The sequence below is a fragment of the Oncorhynchus keta genome, chromosome 21 (genome assembly GCF_023373465.1).
Source record: "Oncorhynchus keta strain PuntledgeMale-10-30-2019 chromosome 21, Oket_V2, whole genome shotgun sequence".
NCBI lineage: Eukaryota > Metazoa > Chordata > Actinopteri > Salmoniformes > Salmonidae > Oncorhynchus > Oncorhynchus keta.
Window position 1 is genome coordinate 10,458,188 of NC_068441.1, and position 23,653 is coordinate 10,481,840.

A 23,653-nucleotide genomic window follows, 5' to 3' on the forward strand; every position below is an offset into this window, starting at 1 on the left:
AGCTGGCCCTTGGATGTACACAGAGAGCTAATATTAATAATATGCATGTCATTCTCTTCTGGTTTATAGTGGAGGAATAGATTGGACTTCATCACTACTTTTATTTATGAGAGGTATTGACATGTTGAATGCACCGAGCTGTCTGTCTAAACTATTGGCACACAGCTTGGACACCCATGCATACTAGAGGTCGACCTCTAATGCCTACCCCACAAGACATGCCACCAGAGGTCTCTTCACAGTCCCCAAGTCCAGAAACAGCCTATGGGAGGAGCACAGTACTACATAGAGCCCTGACTACATGGAACTCTATTCCGCATCAACTAACTGACGCAAGCAGCAGGACTGTGAAGCAACACAAACATTGGCACACACACACACACACACACACACACACACACACACACACACACACACACACACACACACACACACACACACACACACACACACACACACACACACACACACACATTTAGTAATGTAGATATGTGGTAGTGGTGGAGTAGGGGCCTGAGGGTACACAGTGTGTTGTAGATATGTGGTAGTGGTGGAGTAGGGAGCCTGAGGGCACACAGTGTGTTGTAGATATGTGGTAGTGGTGGAGTAGGGGCCTGAGGGCACACAGTGTGTTGTAGATATGTGGTAGTGGTGGAGTAGGGGCCTGAGGGCACACAGTGTGTTGTAGATATGTGGTAGTGGTGGAGTAGGGGCCTGAGGGCACACAGTGTGTTGTAGATATGTGGTAGTGGTGGAGTAGGGGCCTGAGGGCACACAGTGTGTTGTAGATATGTGGTAGTGGTGGAGTAGGGGCCTGAGGGCACACAGTGTGTTGTAGATATGTGGTAGTGGTGGAGTAGGGGCCTGAGGGCACACAGTGTGTTGTAGATATGTGGTAGTGGTGGAGTAGGGGCCTGAGGGCACACAGTGTGTTGTAGATATGTGGTAGTGGTGGAGTAGGGGCCTGAGGGCACACAGTGTGTTGTAGATATGTGGTAGTGGTGGAGTAGGGGCCTGAGGGCACACAGTGTGTTGTAGATATGTGGTAGTGGTGGAGTAGGGGCCTGAGGGCACACAGTGTGTTGTAGATATGTGGTAGTGGTGGAGTAGGGGCCTGAGGGAACACAGTGTGTTGTAGATATGTGGTAGTGGTGGAGTAGGGGCCTGAGGGCACACAGTGTGTTGTAGATATGTGGTAGTGGTGGAGTAGGGGCCTGAGGGCACACAGTGTGTTGTAGATATGTGGTAGTGGTGGAGTAGGGGCCTGAGGGCACACAGTGTGTTGTAGATATGTGGTAGTGGTGGAGTAGGGGCCTGAGGGCACACAGTGTGTTGTAGATATGTGGTAGTGGTGGAGTAGGGGCCTGAGGGCACACAGTGTGTTGTAGATATGTGGTAGTGGTGGAGTAGGGGCCTGAGGGCACACAGTGTGTTGTAGATATGTGGTAGTAGTGGAGTAGGGGCCTGAGGGAACACAGTGTGTTGTAGATATGTGGTAGTGGTGGAGTAGGGGCCTGAGGGCACACAGTGTGTTGTGAAATCTGGGAATGTATTGTAATGTTTTTAAAATTGTATAAACTGCCTTAATGTTGCTGGACCCCAGGAAGAGCAGGTGCCTCTTTGGCAGCAGCTAATGGAGATCCATAGTAAATACAAATACAAATGCATGGGCATCTCGGCCCTCACAGCTAACATCCATTTGGAGAGCATGAGCTGGGGAGTTTGAGTTGTTCAGTCAGTTTCCTCTTGATTGCAATAGCATAAATTCTGTGTTTAACAGTGTTCTCAGAATGATATTGATGTGAGTTTCTGTGCCTCTGCTTCCGCACACATTGTTTTCACCATATCAATTGCGTCCGGTAATATCAAAGTCCCTGCAATAGTGTGTGGCTTCATAGCGTAGCTGGCCTAGCCATTCACCGTGGGAATGATTCAAGTGCAACAAGTGAGGCCTTTTCCTATAAAGGCACAAGGTGAGACCCAGATGCAGACACAGGAGGCAGATGGTTAGAGTCCAAGATGTTTATTAACAATCCAAAAGGGGTAGGCAAGAGAATGGTTGTGGACAGGCAAAAGGTCAAAACCAGTTCAGAGTTCTTAGAGGTACAGAATGGCAGGCAGGCTCGAGGTCAGGGCAGGCAGAATGGTGAGGTAGGTGAGAATGGAGTCCAGAAAAACAAGCAAAGGTCAAAACCGGGAGGACTAGTAGAAGAGAATAGAAAAGCAGGAGCACTGGAAAACACGCTGGTTGACTTGAAATTACAAGATAAACTGGCACAGAGAGACAGGAAACACAGGGATAAATACACGGACAGGTGAAACAGATCAGGGTGTGACATTCCCCATGATATAAGGGCGCTCTCTGATTGTCTGATTGTCTTTTAGATTTGAATGGTTTGGATTTTTAAGGTTAGGCACATTACAATGATTTTTAGATACAAAGACAATATTATAATATATGTATTTTTTGGGGGTAGATTTTGGAAATTCACCCATGACCCCATTTTCATATCAGGTGACACCACATTGGGTCGCGATCTCTAGTTTGGGAACCACTGCTGTAATCCATGGCTTCTGGTTGGGATATGTACAGTCACTGTGGGGACGACCTTGTCAATGCACTTATTAATGAAGCCAGTGACTGATGTGGTAAACTCCTCAATGTTATCAGATGAATCCTGGAACATATTCTAAGTCTGTGCTTCTGAAACAGTTCTGTAGTTTAGCATCCGCTTCATTAAACCATTTCCATATTGAGTACTTCCTGTTAAGAGTTTTTCATGTAAGCAGGACGCAGTATATAGTTATGGTCTGATTTTCAGTTTCCCTGGATTAAAATCACCAGCCAAGTGAAAAGTCGCCTCTGAGCTGTAGAGATCATCTCCACATTTACCCTCCTTTCTCTCTCTCTCTCTCTCTCTCTCTCTCTCTCTCTCTCTCTCTCTCTCTCTCTCTAGCTGGCCTGTTTCATTCACAAAGACTCTCTCTCTCTCTCTCTCTGCTCTCTCTCTCTCTCTCTCTCTCTCTCTTTCTCTCTCTCTCTCTCTGGTCTCTCTCTCTCTCTCTCTCTTCATAGAGCCAGGCATCACCACCATGGAACTTTAAGTCTCTCTGCTATTTAATGTGGATCCATATGACCCTGTTACTAACAAAGGGCATCCATCCCTACATCTATCCATCCATCCGTCTATCCAATCATAGCTCTAGAAGCCCTGTGTGATTCTCAGTTGGCCTGCTCCCGCTATGCTCCCTCAGCCTCCAGTCCTCACCATATGAGAAGTTGAGAGCTCCCGTTATGGGGTGCCAGTGGAATGTTCTAGTTATAGTACATTAATGAGATGGCTTTTATTTTCCCCTTCATATTAAACAGACAGGTCAGACTCTTCCCATGAGTCCCCTCTCTCTCTCTCTCTGCTGGTCTGGAGTTAAGTATGGGAGCAGAGATGTGAAATGGTACACCACCATACACACAGCTTTTCCAGACAGGAAGCCAGGAGAAGGCGAAATGCTGCTCATTGCCAGAAATCTACTGTTCTCATTGTCTCATGTAGATGTATACACACACACACACACACACACACACACACACACACACACACACACACACACACACACACACACACACACACACACACACACACACACACACACACACACACACACACACACACACACACACACACACACACACACACACACACACACACACACACACACACACACACACACACACACACACACACACACACACTCATTCTCACACGTCAGGAACCTGCTTTGACATTTGTAACCAAAGACCTCCAGATATATTGTTATCAGCTTGCCAGATACCATCATTCTTTCATTTTCATGAGTTATTCAGACTCATACTATTCACTCAGTTGCAGATCATTTCCTTTCTAAATGCCTAAAGGATATATATTAGCCGACACGGGGCTATGATAGCAAGTATTGTCTTAAAAGCAAAATGTTGGTTCTTGGTGGTGGCTCAGGCCAGGATTTAATGTATGTACCATACTGTGAGAGACTGTATTGACTCAACCACATGGTACAGAACTAATATTGATGATTTTCACACCATCTGGTGAAGTTGAGCCACACAGGCATTCCTTGCACAGAGAATGTAGAGGATAAGATGTCCACACATTTTACCCACAGGTTTTCGAAATTACATTATTGAAACAGTCATGTAGTCGCATCAGTCCCAGACCAGTTTGCAGAGTTACTGAGCTCACGTCAGGTCCCACCTACTGCAGGTGCGTAACATCTAGAATGTGTCGCTGTCTCCTGTTTTAGGCCGCCATGCACCTGCAGATGCCCCAGACCGGAGGGAGGGCTAGCCGCGCGGCCCAACCAAACGATGTGTCCGAAACACTGGGACTAAAGGTGGGACGTGGGTCTGGGTCAGGTGCCCATCACTAGCATGGGCACGTCTGCCTGCCTGCCTGCCTGCCTACCCCTGAGACTTACGTTTATGTGCTGGGGAGACCCACTATGGGACGTGCCATGCCAACATGCCATGCCTCTGTCTCTCACTCTCTCTGTCTCCCTGTAGGGGAGGGCTGTGCATGTCTCCCGACCCCTCAGTTCTGTCTGTGCTCATTCTGTGTCTTGAAGCATTTCTGTTCTGTCTTTATCAGTTGAATTGTCCCACTCTGTTGGGTGTCTAGTGAAGTGGATCGCTTATCTCCTCATGGCTACGCATCTCTTCTCTAGACACTGTCCATTTTAAGTTTCATCCATCATGTTTGTGTTATCCGTTGCTCTCGTTGTTCATCTGTCCATTTTTGTGTAAGCCTCACTTTCTGAGCGCTCTCTCCCTCTCTTTCTCGTTCTCTCTCTGTGTGTGTGTTTGTTGAACTGATTTGTCAGTATTTGCGTTGCCTGCTTCTTATGCATGAGAGAGATGGAAGCCCAGCATTTTGTGATTTGCTACACAAGGTCACAGAACATGTTGATACAGTACACAATCAAATATACATGTTTCATTTGTGATAGATAAATGAGTAACTTTCCTCTCCTCCTCACATTGTCTTGTCACTTGTCTTAGAGGGCACAGAATGCCCCACCCTCCATTCCTTTACCCCCCCACCCGTCCTCCCTCTGTAGGAATGCGGGCCAACCCCTCTCACAGGTCTCACACGGTTAATGTCTGACCCTCTCACACTACCGTTGGTTCAGGACAAACACCAGTCGACTGTGTCCAACTACTAAAGCAGAAAGGAAATAATAGACCCACATAGCTGAGCATTACTTGAATGTTTGTGCTCTCCCACCATTCGCAGCACAGGAAGGAACTCTGAACCCTTTGAATGACAGGGCCATTATGTTTTCAGCCTTGTGTTTTGAATGTGTTGCATGCAACACTTAATCCTCTGTAGGGTCAAATCTTTCATAAAGGTTTAAAAACATGTTGAGAGAATATCCCTTGGCACATGTAACCGTTGGTGACTTGGTGCATGTCAACATCTGGCATCTCTTGCAGGGAGCTGCCAACACCTTCAGATTTACATGTGCGGTTGATTTTAATCAAAGGTGAGAGGGAGTCTCATAAAGGTGCACGTAGGAGCCAATGGAGAATGACTTTGGCAAGCACCTCACTTTCTCCTGCTCGGTTGTTGACGGACAAGGACAGAGATGTCTTCGTCTCTGCTCCCCTTCTTCCTCGATTGAAGAGCGAGGGTTTGGGGGATTTGTTTTGTTCTGGCTTGTGGCAAGGCTATGTCATTGCATGCCATTGGCTGGTCCCACCCGCAAATCCAAATACCTGCCAATCACCTTTCAGTGCTGCGTCTAGAGATACCAGGAGTCATGAGCAACAGTCATCCAGCCTCCATCCAGGAAGTGTTTTCACTGAGTAGGATTGCAGGTGTCAGCAGCAGTAGGGGTACATAAACAGTTATAATCAAGAGGGGATGAGAGACATTTGGCATAAGAGACATTTCTGTGCAGAAAGAACAGCCTTTTACACATTATTCCCCCAGTCCTTCTAGTGCTCTATGGATGGATTTAGAAGAGTTGCATTTACATTTTTTCTATATGAAGGAACTCTCATTATTCTATGTTTCATCCTCTGAAACCACAATGCCTTATAGGCCCCAGAGGACCTACTGGAAACATATTGCACTGCCTCATTTCCCCTCCACTAGGGAATTACTGTGACATGATGAAGAGCACTATGAATGTATCGCATCTTTCTTATGATTTTTCTATTTCAGGAATACATATGGCATTTGGAGCCGGGCAAAGTGGAGTCTGGGAAAGGAAAGTGCTCCTACGACCCAAAGCTCAACAGCGTCTCAGCTTTGATCAGTGAGTATCATCTACACTCGGCCACATGGCTGGAGAATGGCTGGAGAGGTCCCCAGTCCAGTCCCAGATCATCCAGTTCGTCCCCTTGGCTCTCTCAGTGACTCTGAGGGACCTTGAGGCCATGTCCCCTGTGTACGCCTCCTTTTATTTCCCACTGCTAGAAATGGCCACCTCCTCTATCCTCAACTTAATGGCCAATTTTGTTTTTGGCACACTTAAAAAATGTTTCAATGCCTAAGTTATGTCCAGACAGTGTCCTTTTCCATTCTGTGCCTATTTCCCACGAGATAGATCAGAGTGGAATGGTCATCTCATCTCTCATGATAAAATCCGAAGGCATTTTGCTTAGTTAGGATTGAAAGAGCTGTGGGCAGTCTGGACACATACCACTGGGTTCACTGTTTTAATAAGCCAATCCTTTCCATCCTGGTTTCGTGACTTCCAATGGAAAAATACCAAGAACATATTCACATGATTTGTTGTGGTCATTTACCTTCATGAGAAATCCAATATTTTGCTTACCTGGCCCAAGTTCGAGGAGCAATCACATGACACTTTGCAACATGTTTGGTTTCTGGTAACTTCACAATGTAATGTTTATGATATTGATGTTTATGAGGTAGTAGAGCGTTCTCCGCCTGCCACTCAAGGTCAGTCAGCCAGGGCCAGACCTCACAGTTGCCACCAATGTAAGTTGATTCTGACTCTGTGGGGTGGAATAGTCAGTATAAATTGTCAGTGTAGCATACTGCCAGCTGACCAGGGCGGAACCAGGAAACCAAGGGACTGTTGTCTTCTGAGACCAATTACCCCGCCGCCCCACCCCCCATCTCCACCAGTTAGCATCAGCTATGGGTGACTGATGGCAGGAATTGAGAACTGGAGACTACTTTGTATTAAAAATGTTTTATTGATACCAATCAGGAGAAACATTTGAGTATATATTGTCATAGTTTGGGCCATTTTTTTAAGGTTACAAATGGTCAAATGTAGTCATAGAATATGTGAAAAAAATAAGAAAATATTGTGGATGACCATAAAAAGACTTTCCTTCCCACTATTCCAGCCCAACCCCACATCCCCAGTTCCCACCCACCGGGAAGATAGTAAGACCCTTCCGGGCTGTCACTTCAGTCCCACGGTTCACCCTCCCTCCACCCTTTAGAGAGAACATAACGTCTCTCAACCACCACACATGAGAGGGTGGGGCAGTCTCCTTCCAATTCGGCAACAACAACAAAAACATGAACGCGCCAGAACGGAGGCAAAGGTTCTTGTGTCTCATTGTAGTTTTGGGAAACACAACTCTTCTGGGGTGACGCCAAAAAGATCAATCAACAGGTTTGGTGAGGTGAGGTTGTGAGTGTCCAGAATTTTTTTGGGGTGGTCAGCGTCATTATCAGCTGATTTACATGGCATTATCACAACACACAATTAATGAGTATTGTCAAAAAGAAAGAGTATTAATTAGCCATTTGGGTACAGCGATTGGATGTAACTACATAGTCATAGTCAGTCAGGCCAATACAAGGGGAAAACAACAACAATCAAACCTAATGTACAGTGGCAAGAAAAAGTATGTGAACCCTTTGGAAATACCTGGATTTCTGCATAAATTGGTCATAAAATTTTATCGGATCTTCATCAAGGTCACAACTATAGACAAACACAGTCTGCTGAAACTAATAACACACAAATAATGATCATGTCTTTATTGAACAAACCGTGTAAACATTCACAGTGCAGGGTGTAAAAAGTATGTGTACCCTTGCATTCAATAACTGGTTGATCCTCCTTTTGGCAGAAATGTCCTCAACCAAATGTTTTCTGTAGTTGCGGATCAAACCTGCACAATGGGCAGGAGGAATTTTGGACCATTCCTCTTTACAAAACTATTTCAGTTCAGCAATGTTCTTGGGATGTTTGGTGTGAACTGCTCTCTTGAGGTCATGCCACAGCATCTCAATCGGTTTGAGGTCAGGACTCTGACTGGGCCCAGGTAATTTGCAAAGGGTTCACATACCTTTTCTTACCACTGTAGATTAGCCAAAATAAAAGGTGCTTAAATGGGAACGATTACAACTTAGTGCTTGACATTGTCACAACGCACAATTAGAACGATTACGCATGTTTTAGTTGCGGACAGTGTCAGCGGCACTGTATTGTCCTCAAAGCGGGCAATAAAGTTATTTAGTCTGCCTGGGAGCAAGACATTCTGGTCCGTGACGGTGCTGGTTTTCTTTTTGTAATCCGTGATTGACTGTAGACCTTGCCACATACCTTTTGTGTCTGAGCCGTTGAATTGAGATTCTACTTTGTCTCTATACTGACGCTTAGCTTGTTTGATTGCCTTGCGGAGGGAATAGTTACACTGTTTGTATTCGGTCATGTTTCCAGTCACCTTCGCCCTGATTAAAAGCAGTTGTTCGCGCTTTCAGTTTCACGCAAATGCTGCCATCAATCCACGGTTTCTGGTTTGGGAATGTTTTAATCGTTGCTATGGGAACGACATCTTCAACGCACGTTCTAATGAACTCGCACACCGAATCAACGTATTCGTCAATGTTGTCGTCTGACGCAATACGGATCATATCCCAGTCCACGTGATGAAAGCAGTCTTGGAGTGTGGAATGAGATCGGTCGGACCAGCGTTGAACAGACCTCAGCGCGGGAGCTTCTTGTTTTAGTTTCTGTCTGTAGGCACGGATCAACAAAATGGAGTCGTGGTCAGCTTTCCCGAAAGGAGGGCGGGGCAGGGCCTTATATGCGTCGCGGAAGTTGGAATAGCAATGATCCAAGGTCTTTCCTGCCCTGGTTGCGCAATCGATATGCTGATAAGATTTAGGGAGTCTTGTTTTCAGATTAGCCTTGTTAAAATCCCCAGCTACAATGAATGCAGCCTCCGGATATATGGATTCCAGTTTGCAAAGAGCGGCCTACATTTGATTGTGAGGAATTCTAAATCAGGTGAACAGAAGGACTTGAGTTCCTGTATGTTGTTGTGGCCACACCACGTCACGTTAACCATAAAGCATACGCCCCCGCCCCTCTTCTTACCAGAAAGATGTTTGTTTCTGTCGGCGCGATGCGTGGAGAAACCAGCTGGCTGCACCGTCTCCGATAGCGTCTCTCCAGTGAGCCATGTTTCCGTGAAGCAAAGAACATTACAGTCTCTGATGTCCCTCTGAAATGCTACCCTTGCTCCGTCTCCGGAGTCTGACCAGAAGACCGCCTCGTTTCCCTCTTTTTCGAAGTCGTTTTTTGGGGTCGCCGGCTGGGATCCATTCCGTTGTCCTGGGTGAAAGGCAGAACGCAGGATCCGCTTCGCGAAAGTCATATTCTTGGTCGTACTGATGGTGAGTTGACGCTGATCTTATATTCAGTAGTTCATCTCGGCTGTATGTAATGAAACCTAAGATGACCTGAGATGACAATGTAGATGACAATGTAAGAAATAACACGTAAAAAAAAAAAAAAAAAAACTGCATAGTTTCCTAGGAACGCGAAGCGAGGCGGCCATCTCTGTCGGTGCCGGAAGTACTGTACTATGTCATCAAATAGTGTGCTTAAAGAATCAGACAAGCTCAGTGCATATAGTTGATTTGATTAAAACATATATGGAAAAATACACATTTAAACATTTTGACCAATCGATTGGTCGAAAGAATAGATGACTCCTGGACGACCAATATTTTTTTTAGTCGGGGAAAGGCCTACATCCATTAGTTTAAACAGACAATAATGAACTGAAGGTCCCATACTTTTGTCTACAAAACGTTTTGTGGTTTGCTAGCAAAGCCAGTCTCAGCCAAACTAGCCAGTGTTGTAGCGCAGCTAGTCGGTGGCAACTCAGGGCAAACTTTTTTGGCCATAGATTTCCAAGTCTTCTACTCCCCAGTGGATTTTTCTGCAAGTTCCATGAATCTGTCGGACTCCAGGGCAGAGTGCAGCCACACCACTTCTCCGTTTTGGGTGATTCTCAACTGGGCAGGGTAGAGGAGGGAGGGTCGGAGGCCACGTTCGTAGAGCTTGGACATGGCATCTTTGAGCTCAGCCCTCCTATTATTGGCTGTAGTTCTCATAGAAGCGTACAGTGTGCCCATGGTATTTCAGGGGCCCCTTCACCCGTGCAGTCAACAACACAAGGTCCTTAGTTTGGTAACGGTGGAAGCAAACAATGACAGCACGAGGATTCTGGCCTGGTCCAGGCTTCTGAATGCGGCTGTGGTGGGCCCTGTCTAGCTCCGGAGGAGAGGGGAAAACATCTTCCCCTAGGACCTCCACGAAGAACTTGGAGAAAAAAGCAGTGGGATGTGTGTCTATTTCTTTCTTTCCGGGTAAATTCACAATCCTCACATTCTGGTTCCTACTGCGCCCGTCTAGGTCCATTACCCTCACCATTAGAGTAGTGGAGTGTTGCAGTGGTCTAAGATACTGCATCCCAGTGCAAGAGGTGTCAGTGCAGTACCTGGTTCAAATCCAGACAGCATAATATCCGGCTGTGATTGGGAGTTCCATAGGGCGGTGCACAATTGGCCCAGCGTCTGCCTCGTTTGGCTGGGGTAGGCTGTCATTGTAGATAAGAATTTGTTGTTAACTGACTTGCCTAGTTAAATAAAGATTATATATTTTTAAATTGCATTTCAATGTCTCTCTTCAGCTTGACGTTTCTAGTGTTTAGACCCAGGTATTTTCAGCAGCTGCTTCAAGGTCGACGATCCGCCTTGAGAAGTAACTAGAGTGTGGTTGTTGTCCAGTTTCGCATCCATTCTAGCAAATTAAGTCTTGAATCCCTCAGCTATTACGACAAAATTGGCGGGCGGTGCCCGCCATTGTTGCCTGCCAATGCGGTTTCTCTCGCACGGCAAAGTTAGATCTTAGTGAGGTGGCCTCTGGTTTGTCAGGTTTTGGCAGTTTAGGTGTTTTCGAATTGCCACAGGTATTACAAAACTGCCTGTACTAACTGCTAGTTAGTACATACTAGTAGTTTAGTTGTTTGCCCTGAGCCCCTGTTGTCCTGATAACCCCACCCAACCAGCCAGGTAGGCTGGTTGAGAACAGGTTCTCCTTTGCAACTGTGACCTGGCCAAGATAAAGCAAAGCAATTCGACACATACAACAACACAACGTTACACATGGAATAAACAAAACATACAGCCAATAATACAGTAGAACAAAAGAAAACAATATGAGGCCCAACCAGCAACTGAAGGACCAACACCCAGCCTCCCCACTGACTAACAAGACTATGGTCCTCCTTCTCTGTACATAACTTTAAAAGGCCTGGTTAGTGGCAAACCGTGCAATCTTCCTTATGTATGATTGTGTAATATAATGTGTGTTGTTCATCTGTCTTTATCCACATTATGTGTTAAAGATGTCTTTTACACAGGCACCGTGATGATGACAGTCTAAAGATATGTATCTGGACGTAGGGGATGGAAAGCCCTGAGGTATTGGGTACTAGGGTCCTGTCAGGGGACCTGCCGGGGACTAAAGGTTTAATTATGGGGATGGGGGGTTCTGCGTAGGAGGAGAGCCTCAGTCCTTCATGCCAAGGGTGTGGCTGGCTTGATATCAAAGAGTCAAAAGTATTTGGCTCAGCCGATTTAATCTCTCTCTCTCTCTCTCTCTCTCTCTCTCTCTCTCTCTCTCTCTCTCTCTCTCTCTCTCTCTCTGTCCTTCCGTCTCTCTTTTCCTTTTCTCTCAGACGGTGAACTCTATGCTGGGGTCTACATTGACTTCATGGGAACAGACTCTGCCATCTTCCGTACTGGGAAACAGACCGCCATGCGTACAGACCAGTATAACTCCAGATGGTTAAATGGTAAATAAATGGCTTCTTTGGCACTTGAGATACAAGAGCTTGTCTATGCTATTAAGACGACTGTGCTGTAATTTATGCATAGGATGGCACGGATTTGAAAGTGCCATTTGTCAACATGTGAAACAAAACTATTGAAAAGTTTAATTATGTTTATGTTTACAAAATCTAATCCTTTATTAAACACGAAATGCAGACGGTTTGTAAATGATATTAACCAGACGTTCAGTGAAATGTATCTCCTCCTAAGCTTCCCGCACTCCTTCTCTCTCTCCTTCTTCCAGACCCGTCCTTTGTCCATGTGCAGCTCATCCCTGACAGTGCAGAGAGGAATGATGACAAGCTTTACTTCTTCTTCCGTGAGACGTCTGCTGAGGTGGGCCAGAGTCCCGTGACTCAGGCCCGCATCGGTCGGATCTGCCTGGTGAGCACAGCCTCAGAATGGAGTGTATTAATAATGAGGCCACGTTCACCTCAGAACTGTCAAATAACAATACATATGACATGCACAACATGACAAATAAACACTAGTTTCTTTAAGAAAGGGAAAGGAACCAGTTTTGTCGGGACTTCCTGGGTGTGGAACTACTTGTGTTAGTCTAACACTAACTCGCTGAAATCCACATGTCTATTTAACCTTCCTGTGTACAATGCATGCCTCTGTCCATGAGATGGTACTCTGACCTAAGACCCCATGATCCTCTGACCTTTCCTGACTGGTAGTCTTAAAAAACTCTAAAGGATGTAGTATATTAGGTATTCAGTTAACAGCTTGGTAAAGTCCAGAGCCTCTAAACCAGCCCAGCAGCCCTTCGACATCATTATTCTCTAGTGCCTGTGGTAATTAACCACACACTGTCTTAATAAAAAGCACGGCCCTGACCTTCTACCCCCAGAGCTACAAATTGAGAAGAACAGCAAAAACGAATAACAGGGAATGTGTTTGTCCCCTGTCGGGTATACTTGGAGCTTAGGATGCGTCTTTCTGGGCTTAGCTTACAAACATGGAGAGCGTAGTGTTTATTCAGTTAGTCACCATGCTCCAGTTCTTCCACAGCTCACCACTGTGTTTATTTGAATGGGTGAGGCAGTGACCCTGCACACAAACACTCATTCCCCTCTCAATGTTTTTTACACTGGTCCCCAGGGATGCTGTTCTATCATTCTCACTTCCATACACATCTGGATGCTCTTAATGCCATTCACTTTATTGGCTCTATACACTCCTCATACCCCAAAACATGAACAACTGTACAGCGTAGTTGCTCGAAAAATGGAGTACAAAGTTTGTGAAAACAATTTCAAATCCCATTTAGGGATTCATTCCAAATACATGTGTGTAGAAGGTAGTGTGCAGTATGTACAGGCCTACAACCGTCATGTGGGTATTAAAATGCTATATGTGGTGAAAACAATTTGCTACAGCAATATTTTTTAAATATATGACACGGCAGTGTGTTTTCCCCATCAAAGTGGAACGTGCTTTAAGGAGAATGTGTTGGTTAAGGAGGAGGAAACCTCTAAATCACATCTACTGGGTTTGACTGTCCCTCACTAGACTGGAATTTGTCCCTGCTCCATGACAGATGGGAGAGGCTCTAAATAAGAGGAGACAGTGTTTACCATCTCATCCCCCCACAACTAAGCATTTCTCAACGTTTTGCAGGGCTGCTCTCAAAACCGGCCTGCTTTTTAAAAGATGTACAATGTATGTGGGTGGCTCCACCTGTTTGTTTTTGGACAGAGGATGTGAGTGCGTGTGTGATGAAGACTGTGTTTTCTCCCTCTCTCTGCAGAATGATGATGGTGGACACTGCTGCCTGGTCAACAAGTGGAGCACTTTCCTGAAGGCACGGCTCATCTGCTCAGTGCCGGGGGCCGACGGGATTGAGACGCACTTCGACGAGCTCCGTGAGTTCTCCTTCGTCCCCTTTACTGTGGTTTCATCCACTATCCACATCAAAGTAAGGAACGAGGAACCAGACAGCCTGTTGAATATCTTGAGGTTTCTCATCTGTATTAAAACTGTGTCAAATAGAGACCAGTTAAAGATGATGGTGGTGGAACTGACTCCAGACCAGTTGCAGGGGTGGGCAACTCCAGTCCTTGGGTGCCTGAATGGTGTCACACTTTTTCTCCATTCCCTAAAGCTGATTAATCATATTGCATTCTAAACTGAAGACCATGATTAGGTGATTATTGGAGTCAGGTGTGTTAGCTGGGGCTGGGGCAAAACTGTGACACTAATCAGGCCCCTGAGGACTGGAAATGCCCACCCTTGATAGAGGAACTAGTTGGTGTTGCCTGTCTTTTATAACCCTGCTTGCACTATCCAACCAGGCTCATCTAAGGCCAGTTTTAGCTCTGCATACCACCACCTGACAAGTGCCTGACTACACTGCGCTGCACTGCACACAGCCCCGTCTCTGCACCATATGGCAGCCTCTTCCATTACACAACCTCCTCTCAATCCTCCCGTGGCCCATACGGCATGCTGTAATGGGAATTGCGCACACTCCGGTACTATAGTTGTTATTTTCTTTCAAGATGTCTCAAACAAAAGGCTCCTTTTTCCTTGCTGTGCAGTAAAAGGTGTGGGAAGCACTCCCATCCTGTCATAGACTGGATATGAGGGGCTTGCTGCCTCGTGGCAGACAGATCAAGTAGCCAGGCAGGACTGTCAAGCACATTACCATGTCTTCCTATCTCTGTCTCACTGCTTCCAAATAGAATGTTGGAATGATAAGAGTTCTGATTATTCTACGACCGAGCCTACAGTAGACACGTTCTAACCTCAAGAATGAAAAGCTTGTGTTACTTTCTATTTGACCTCTGTTTATAGTCCCAGAGTGCGCTCTTGCATTGTGCCTAATTGAACTACAGTGTAGGTTATGGTTGATTCATTCTGCTTGCGTGTGCATTAGTCTTGCAAGTTTTTTTTCTCTCTCAGTAACGTTTCCACCCAAAGTTTTTATGCGAGTTAAGTCATACCGTATATTAAAATAAAATCACGAAAGCTGCGATGGAAACAGTACGTTTCGGTACAACTTTATAAATGCCGACAGACCATTTGTTAGTTCAACATGGTCGGTGAAATTAAATACGCGAGAAATGGCGATGGAAATGCCTTTATATTGATATAACAACTATCATATCGAAGTCAACTTGGAGCAATACAGTCAACTCTGTATTCCTCCCACTACGACTCGGGAAACCATGCAGCCTATTAGGCTAAATATGAAATAAGTTACAGAGAGGAAAGTGCACAGTGATCTTGATCTCCTTTCCAATAATGGGGGGGGGGCCTGGGCAATTGCGCACATGCCTCGCCAGTAGGCACATTTCTATTTAATGCAACGTTTTAATGCAACAGTAACAGTTTTGTGCAACAGTGACTAAACTATTGGTAGAGTTGAAAATGCGATGGAAACACATTGAACTTTAGATTTGTATTAAGTACAATGGAAGCGAAGAAGTACATTTCGTTTTCACTACGTCATCACACACTGATTCTTTATCTGCAACAAGTCAGTTTGGTGGAAACACGCCACTGGTTGGAAAATGCACAGATTTTTAGAATGTTTGCATGAAAATCTGCGGCAATTGTATGTAAACCTAGCTGCTATAAAACCATTTTGCCCAAGTAAATGAAAGGATATCCAAACCGTGAGCAGCGTACTCTACGGTTATAAACTACTTTGTGTCTTTATTAGTCGGCTCAGTGTTGACACAGGCATGCCGTGCACACTGGGTTTAGAGGAGTGTGGAGGGCTGGCACTGGTTCACATGTACAGTGCACCGTTCAGAATAGTACTTTAATAAAGCTGTAAATGTGTAAAGACACGGGCTGTTGCAGTCTCCTAATGAACAGTGCAGACTCAGCTTAGCAACAGGCTGTCCATACAGTACATCCATACAGTATGTCCCGAACTAGGAAGCAAAGGTCAGACAGACCTGATGCCAGTGGCCACTGCCCACTCCTGCCAGGCACTGTACCCCCAGGAAGTGCATGTGTTTAACTGGGTATAGGTGAGCTCCATGCCAAGTCTCCAGTTTACTGATGGGTTATAATGTCTGGTCTAAATACAGGTGTAGGACCTTTATTTGAGCCAGTTTGCTACAGCAGGAAAGTAATCCTGCGGCAACAGGAAATATGAATTATTTTGTGGATTATATATGTACACTACCATTCAAACGTTTGGGGTCAATTAGAAATGTCCTTGTTTTTGAAAGAAAAGCACTTGTCCATTAAAATAACATCAAATTGATCAGTAATACAGTGTAGACATTGTTAATGTTGTAAATGACTATTGTAGCTGGAAACACCTGATTTTTAGTGGAATATCTACATAGGGGTACAGAGGCCCATTATCAGCAACCAACACTCCTGTGTTCCAATGGCACGTTGTGTTAGCTAATCCAAGTTTATCATTTTAAAAGGCTAATTGATCATTCGAAAACCTTTTTGCAATTATGTTAGCACAGCTGAAAACTGTTGATCTGATTAAAGAAGCAATAAAACTGGCCTTCTTTAGACTAGTTGATGATCTGGAGCATCAGCATTTGTGGGTTCAATTACAGGTGCAAAATGGCCAGAAAAGAATAACTTTCTTATGAAACCCGTCAGTCTATTCTTGTTCTGAGAAATGAAGGCTATTCCATGCGAGAAATTGCCAAGAAACTGAAGATCTCGTACAACGCTGTGTACTACTCCCTTCACAAAACAGACAACAAAGGAGTGATCCAATGAAGATCCTACATCTGTCGGTCCATGCTCAGGTTGTGGTGTTGACAGGGGAGAATAAGGATGGAAGGCTTACTCCAGTACTGCAGGGCAACAAGTTCTATGTGCCTTCTACACTGAACAAAAATATACATGCAACGTGATGGTCTCACCCATGTTTCATGAGCTGCAATAAAAGATCCCAGAAATGTTCCATATGCACAAAAAGCTTATTTCTCTCAAATGTTTTGCACAAATGTGTTTACATCCCTGTTAGTGAGACAAAATAATCCAACGACCTGACAGGTCTAACACATCAAGAATTAGTTGATTAAACAGCATTATCATTGCACAGGTGCACATTGTGCTTTGCACAATAAAGCCCACTCTAAAGTGTGCAGTTTTGTCACACAACACAATGCCACACATGTCTCAAGTTTTGAGGGAGTGTGCTATTCACATGCTGACTGCAGGAATATCCACCAGAGCTGTTGCCAGAGAATTGAATGTTCATTTCTCTACCATAAGCCTCCTCCAACATTGTTTTAGAGAATTGGTCAGTACGTCCAACAGGCCTCACAACCGCAGACCACAGTGTCGTATGGAGGTTGGCTGATGTAAACGTTTTCAACAGAGTGCCCCATGGTGGCGGTGGAGTTATGGTATGTGCCTGGATAAAGAGAACAGATGAACTTACATTTTCACTCTCTATTACTGTAGTAGTAAAGTAAAGAGGACCTTGGGGTAATTATTGTGAACTTTGATGAGCCTTCCAGCCCAGCTGTATTCCTTGTGTGGCAACAGTTTTATGTGTGACTGCTGTTAGCTTCGGACGCCAGAGACCCAGAGAGTTTTACAGTTGAGAAGAGTTAAAGATTTGGCTCTACTTGAGAACTTGCACCCAAATGACCCCCAGTAAATTGAAACACAAGGTAGAGGCCCTTATCCAGGCACATGTGCTTGTATTTTATGTCAAAATTAATAATGCAAAGCAATTATAGAAATTGATACTGTAAAGGTTTAGATTGTATGGTTTTATATAAATAAGGAAGTGGATTGCATTAAATAATATTTACACTTTTGAAGCTACTCTAATCAATCTCACTGCTTCAACAATCCGCAGGTACCTGCGCATGGACTTTATGAGAGATGAACAAGAGTGGTAGAGGGAAAGAAAGACTGAAAGAGAAGGGGGAGAGGTAGAGGGCAATATCACGCTAAGCTCTAGGAAAAACACATTCATACTTTTGAGGAAACGAAAAATGTTAAGACAGGATTTTTATTGCCTTGCAAAAGTAGGAAGGTGAAAGGGCAGTTTGGAGTCTGGATTCACTCACAGCTCTTACTAACGTGCACGTGAGAAGCCTTCCTGTTGCCAACTCTTCTCTGCCTTGTCAGAATATTTCAATTTCAAATCAAGTAACTTTTTTCATAATAATAACAACATTTTTGGGAGACAACAGACTCGAACAGCCAACTGTATTGAGCTAATGATAGCTCTGGTTTTCTGGCTGTTTGTGATTGCAGTGTAGTCTACGGTATCTGATTCATCACTTCCTGTAGTGGAACAGCTGTGTTTCTTGCTGGGGCTCATCTGTTATATGACAACCCAGACAGCCTTTCTCTCTGTATTCTATTAAGTATGTCGAATTGCTAATCCTAGTGAATAACAATGTGCCCAGTCTACGCAAAAGGAAGAATTGTAGATCAGTAGAATTTATCATACGTCTCATTGGAGTCCATTGCATGATGGTGCTTTCAATTTGAGTTATCACAGGCTCGTCACAGGCAGTGTCTTTATCCTCTGGCCAATGGCCATTCCCCTACTGCACACAAGTAGTCTGACTTACTATTGAGTTCTGTTCTGTGAGGTGGATGTGACTCCTGAGAGGAGAATGTGGGCCAGTCAGAAAGCAGGCCAGCGAGGAGAGACTATCACTATTGGCCGGAGGCCAATCAGATCTAAAGTAGGTCTCCTTCTGCAGCCACCTGGGCTCCAACCAGAAATAAACTGGTTGGAGTTTCTCTCTGGGACCCCCAGAGGCATGTGAGGTATGATTTCATCTTCCTCTAAGGCACGTGTCAAACTCATTCCACGGGGGGAATGTCTGCAGATTTTCGCTCCTCCAATGTACTTGATTTGATTAATTAAGGTCACTGATTAGTAAAGAACTACCCTCACCTGGTTGTGTAGGGCTTAATTGAAAGGAAAAACCAAAAACCAGCAGACACTAGGATTGAGTTTGACACCCCTGCTCTAGGGCTTAGAACAAACCCCAACTGCCACCCCTCCCAACCTTGGACACCGGAAGTGGACAGTGTCTGTTCGTCACGTTTTAAATAACTCAGATTCCGGAGAAAACTCTCAGGTGACACAGCAATTATGTTGTCTCACTCAAGCCTAGACACCTCAGGCGACTGTGTGGGTTTCATTGCTATATATCTTTACATGGTGTCCCAGTTTGGTCTTTTTTATTAATTGTTCTGCATACATAGATGCTCAATAATGAGTTTCATTACCCTCTGGGTTCAGTTGGGAATATCTGCTACTGGATAGAATGCTTACTGTTCAAGGGTGTGGTCTCTGAAGTGCTTTGTCTTTGTTTTATCATATTGTGTACTGTACAGACAGTACTGTAGCCTTCATCTTGGCCTAGGGAGGAATCCTGTGGATGTTTGTCTCTGTTAGTTTCCTGTTGCTCTGTAAAGATGTGTCATGGGCTTACCCTTCCTGTTTCTGTCAGCAGTATGATGGATGTCAGTCGTACAGCCCTGGAGGAAAAAGCTAGCCACATCTTCTCCTCCTTTCATTTTGACCCCATCCTCACTGCTAGGCTAGTTTATCTCCAATTCCATCAAGCCCACCACATTTTTTATTTAACTAGGCAAGTCAGTTCAGAACAAAATTCTTGTTTACAATAATGGCCTTGGAACAGTGGGTTAACTGCCTTGTTCAGGGGCAGAACGACAGATTTTTTCCCTTGTCAGCTCGGGGATTCGATCTAGCAACCTTTACGGTTACTGGCCCAACACTCTAACCACCTGCCTCCCCTGCATGATTGTGGTCCGGTCACACAACGTCTTCAAGCAACACAAAGCTTGACATTAGATTTAGATTAGAAGTTGAATCGCTACATGTAGTGTTGCAGGTCTAATCACAGGGTACAGTGAACATGTTAAGCTCCGAGCTCCAGCAATGCAGGTCAAAGTGAAATAGAAATGATTCACGTGATGATAAAGAGAAATGAAATGCATGTCTCTGAGCTGCCCTCTAAAAGAGGAGAGGAGAGACACTGTGTGCATTTGCTCCTCCTGTTTGACATCCCTAAGAGCAGAGCTGTTCTGATGGGAATTCAGGTTTTGCCAAAAGGTGTGAACAGCGAAAGGTGGATTGACTGGACCTCTGTAAATACTACCTTCTCTTTGCACTGACGTGATTCTTGCTGTGTATCTCTTTAAGGAGACGTTTACATACAGCCGACCCAGGACACCAAGAATCCTGTTATCTACGGAGTCTTTTCCGTCTCAGGGTGAGTGGTCAAACTTGTTTTCAGAAACTTTTATGAGAAACATTGAAGAATAATTATTTAAATACACTTTCGTTGTCATATGATGTCCCTATTAGTTGTTTCAGTTCTTAACCCGATGAGCTGTCTGTCTCTCCCCTCTCCACACAGCTCAGTGTTTAGGGGCTCAGCAGTGTGTGTCTACTCCATGGCAGACATCCGCCAGGTCTTCAATGGGCCCTTCGCCCACAAAGAAGGGCCCAACTACCAGTGGGTCGCCTACACTGGGAAGATCCCCTACCCTCGACCTGGGACGGTGAGCCTCACCCTCCCATGGCCATGAGTGTTAATACCAAACCACGCTGGCATAAGAGACACTCAGACTTTAAATAGGAACCGTCTGTCTGTCAAGCAGGACACAAACATTAGCCTCCATAGCCGTGTTCTCCTGCTATAAGAGTCCTCATGTCTCCCATGTTGATGCTGTGGATAAGTGGTCGTTGTTGTTTCTGTGGTGAGAGGCAAAGTTTTAATGCTCGTTTCATTTTCAACCACAGTGCCCAGGTGGAACGTTCACCCCGAACATGAAGTCCACCAAAGACTACCCAGACGAAGTCATCAACTTCATGAGGAACCACCCCAACATGTACAATGCAGTGTACCCAATGCACAAGCGCCCCCTGGTGGTCCGGACCAACGTGGACTACGAGTTCACCACCATCACTGTGGACCAGGTGGCCGCCGCAGACGGGAACTATGAAGTGCTGTTCCTGGGAACTGGTGAGTCGTCACTAGTCTATATTCACGTGAAATAAAGTAGGCCTACATAAAGTCACATTAGCTTTACTTTCTATAACTCTTTGTACAATGTCCAAGGATGCTCAACCAAACCTCCGCCAGATGGACCTGGTGTCTTTCTCATGATCATTTATCACCAGGAGAAAAGCTTCTGACCCCCTTTTTGTCATAATGAATGTTTAACCAATAAACAGGGTCGTCCTTTGCGTCATTCACTTGAAGTAGAAGCTTTTGAGGTCTCTGCCTGCAGGTCAGGGGGAATGGGTGAGAGGAGGGGGAATGGAGGTGGGGGGTTACAGTAATGAAATCCATTATACTAATCTCACCACCAGCATAGTGAGGCAGTAGAGATTTTCCGGGTTTTTTTCCTCCCACACGCGCATTATCCCTTTAGTGTGCCGTCTTTGTTCTGCTCTGCGTCTCTTGGAGACTAGAGGGTTTTTATACGAGTGCACCATGCTCCACTGTGCCCGGAGTCAGTGGAATGTCTCTCCTTTGAGCTGCCGTCAGGAGCACGCATTCATCGCTGCGTTGGGGCACATTGAGAGTCATAATAAATCTCAGGTATCCTGCACTCAGGAATGCCTGGGTGCAGAAATCAAACATGCCATTCTGTTGGGGCGCGGCTGGGCTGTCTGGGGGGAAATTCCTACCTCCTGTCTCCTGTAGAACGGGGCGCAGGGAGGAAGAGGAGAACGTTATGCCAGTTGACATGCGGTACTAAGCAAGTGAAAGAGATGATGTTCATATAGGGGAGCACAAAGGTGAACACTGAGAGAGAGCTGTCTGAAAGAAGTGAAGAGTAATGAAGTGTAAAGCCTGATGGAATGAGCAGTGAGGATGAACCTTTACATAAGCAGACTGTGAGGGCTGTTTGATTGACACGCAGCAAGGCAGGGTAGTGTCAAGCCACAGTAGGTGTGTGTAGTAATATTAACTCTCAGGTGTTTCCCTGGGCCACAGACAGGGGGACGGTTCAGAAGGTGATTGTTCTGCCCAAAGACGACCTGCAGACTGAAGAACTGGTCCTGGAGGAGGTTGAGGTGTTCAAGGTGAGAACTCACTGTCTTTCTTCTGTCTCTCTCTCTGCCTATATCCACGTCTATTTTCAATAAAGATACTTTAGAAGACTCATCAATGCATTGTCTCCACATTCCAGGTTCCAACTCCAATTATAACCATGAAGATTTCGTCCAAAAGGGTAAGCATGTCTGTATAAACTTACCTAATAGACTTAGAAATCACTGAGAAATGTCCTTTTTTTTTTTTTAAAGAAAAACACTTTTTTTGTCCACTAAAATAACGTCAAATTCATCAGAAATACAAGTGTAGACATTGTTAATGTTAAAATAAGGACATTTCTAAGTGACCCCAAGCTTTTAAAAGGTAGTGTATATTTCATAGGATAAAGAGGAGGGAGTGAATTAAATGAAGGGAAATTATTTAAGAATGCCATGAGCTACCTATATGAAGCTGTGGAACTAATGTTTCCCTTCACAATTCATAGAATGCCTGCAGTCTGGTCGAAACAATAAAAAGAGAAATATGGTAAACGCATTAAGTTAGTGTTGTCTTTCGCTGTGGTTAAAATAGTTGGCCTTGGATACTTGACATGACATGACATCCTTCTTAGAAAGGGTTACAATTTTACACAGGCTGACAAGAATGATCAATTCAAAACAGCTGATCGTAAAAGCTGAAGGTGCATTGTCCTGGGACAATGGAAATCTTAGTTATACAGTAAAGATGAGCTCTCCCAGTGTGCTCGCAACTCTTCCAAGTAGCAAACTATATTTACATGTGTTTTAATAGTTATATTATCACATTACATTGTTATAGCTTTGACCGACTCTTGGCCACTGTGACCCTCTGCACTGTGACTTGATCTTTGGTAAATATTGGATATTCCCCTACTTTATCCAGCTGGGATCTCACATCCTCCTTTGCGTTCTACTCTCACAGCAACAGCTCTACGTGTCTTCTGAGCTTGGTGTGACCCACCTGGCCCTCCACCGCTGTGATGTGTATGGGGAGGCGTGTGCTGACTGCTGCCTGGCCCGGGACCCCTACTGCGCCTGGGACGGAAAGTCCTGCTCCCGCTACTCCACCTCGCAGAAGAGGTGAGCATCAGCATGAGCTGCTCAGAATGGCTCTATAGATTGTAAATGGCTTTATACTGTAGATTGTTGAATGGCTCTATAGATTATAAATGGCTTTATACTGTAGATTGTTGAATGGCTCTATAGATTATAAATGGCTTTATACTGTAGATTGTTGAATGGCTCTATAGATTGTAAATGGCTTTATACTGTAGATTGTTGAATGGCTCTATAGATTATAAATGGCTTTATACTGTAGATTGTCGAATGCCTCTATAGATTGTAAATGGCTTCATCCTGTAGATTGTTGAATGTCTCTATAGATTGTTGAATGGCCCTATAGAATGTTGAATGGCTCTATGGAATGTTGAATGGCTCTATAGATTGTTGA

The 23,653-nt window shown here is 44.8% G+C and overlaps 1 protein-coding gene across 4 annotated transcripts in view; it reads left to right on the top strand.

Annotated features, from left to right (window-relative positions):
• The window catches only part of sema3fb (sema domain, immunoglobulin domain (Ig), short basic domain, secreted, (semaphorin) 3Fb), a 91,867-nt gene that overhangs the window by 62,863 nt on the left and 5,351 nt on the right, over positions 1-23,653 (top strand). Inside the window, exons 6-16 of one of the 4 annotated variants that reach the window (XM_035796533.2) lie at positions 4,297-4,386; positions 6,219-6,312; positions 12,023-12,139; positions 12,421-12,560; positions 13,933-14,047; positions 20,320-20,389; positions 20,537-20,681; positions 20,923-21,145; positions 22,127-22,215; positions 22,323-22,364; positions 23,126-23,283. In XM_035796533.2, coding sequence (XP_035652426.1) covers positions 4,297-4,386; positions 6,219-6,312; positions 12,023-12,139; positions 12,421-12,560; positions 13,933-14,047; positions 20,320-20,389; positions 20,537-20,681; positions 20,923-21,145; positions 22,127-22,215; positions 22,323-22,364; positions 23,126-23,283 — 1,283 coding nt within the window. The remainder of the gene's footprint in view (positions 1-4,296; positions 4,387-6,218; positions 6,313-12,022; positions 12,140-12,420; positions 12,561-13,932; positions 14,048-20,319; positions 20,390-20,536; positions 20,682-20,922; positions 21,146-22,126; positions 22,216-22,322; positions 22,365-23,125; positions 23,284-23,653) is intronic. The other 3 variants (XM_052473303.1, XM_035796535.2, XM_052473304.1) reach the window with 3 other exon arrangements.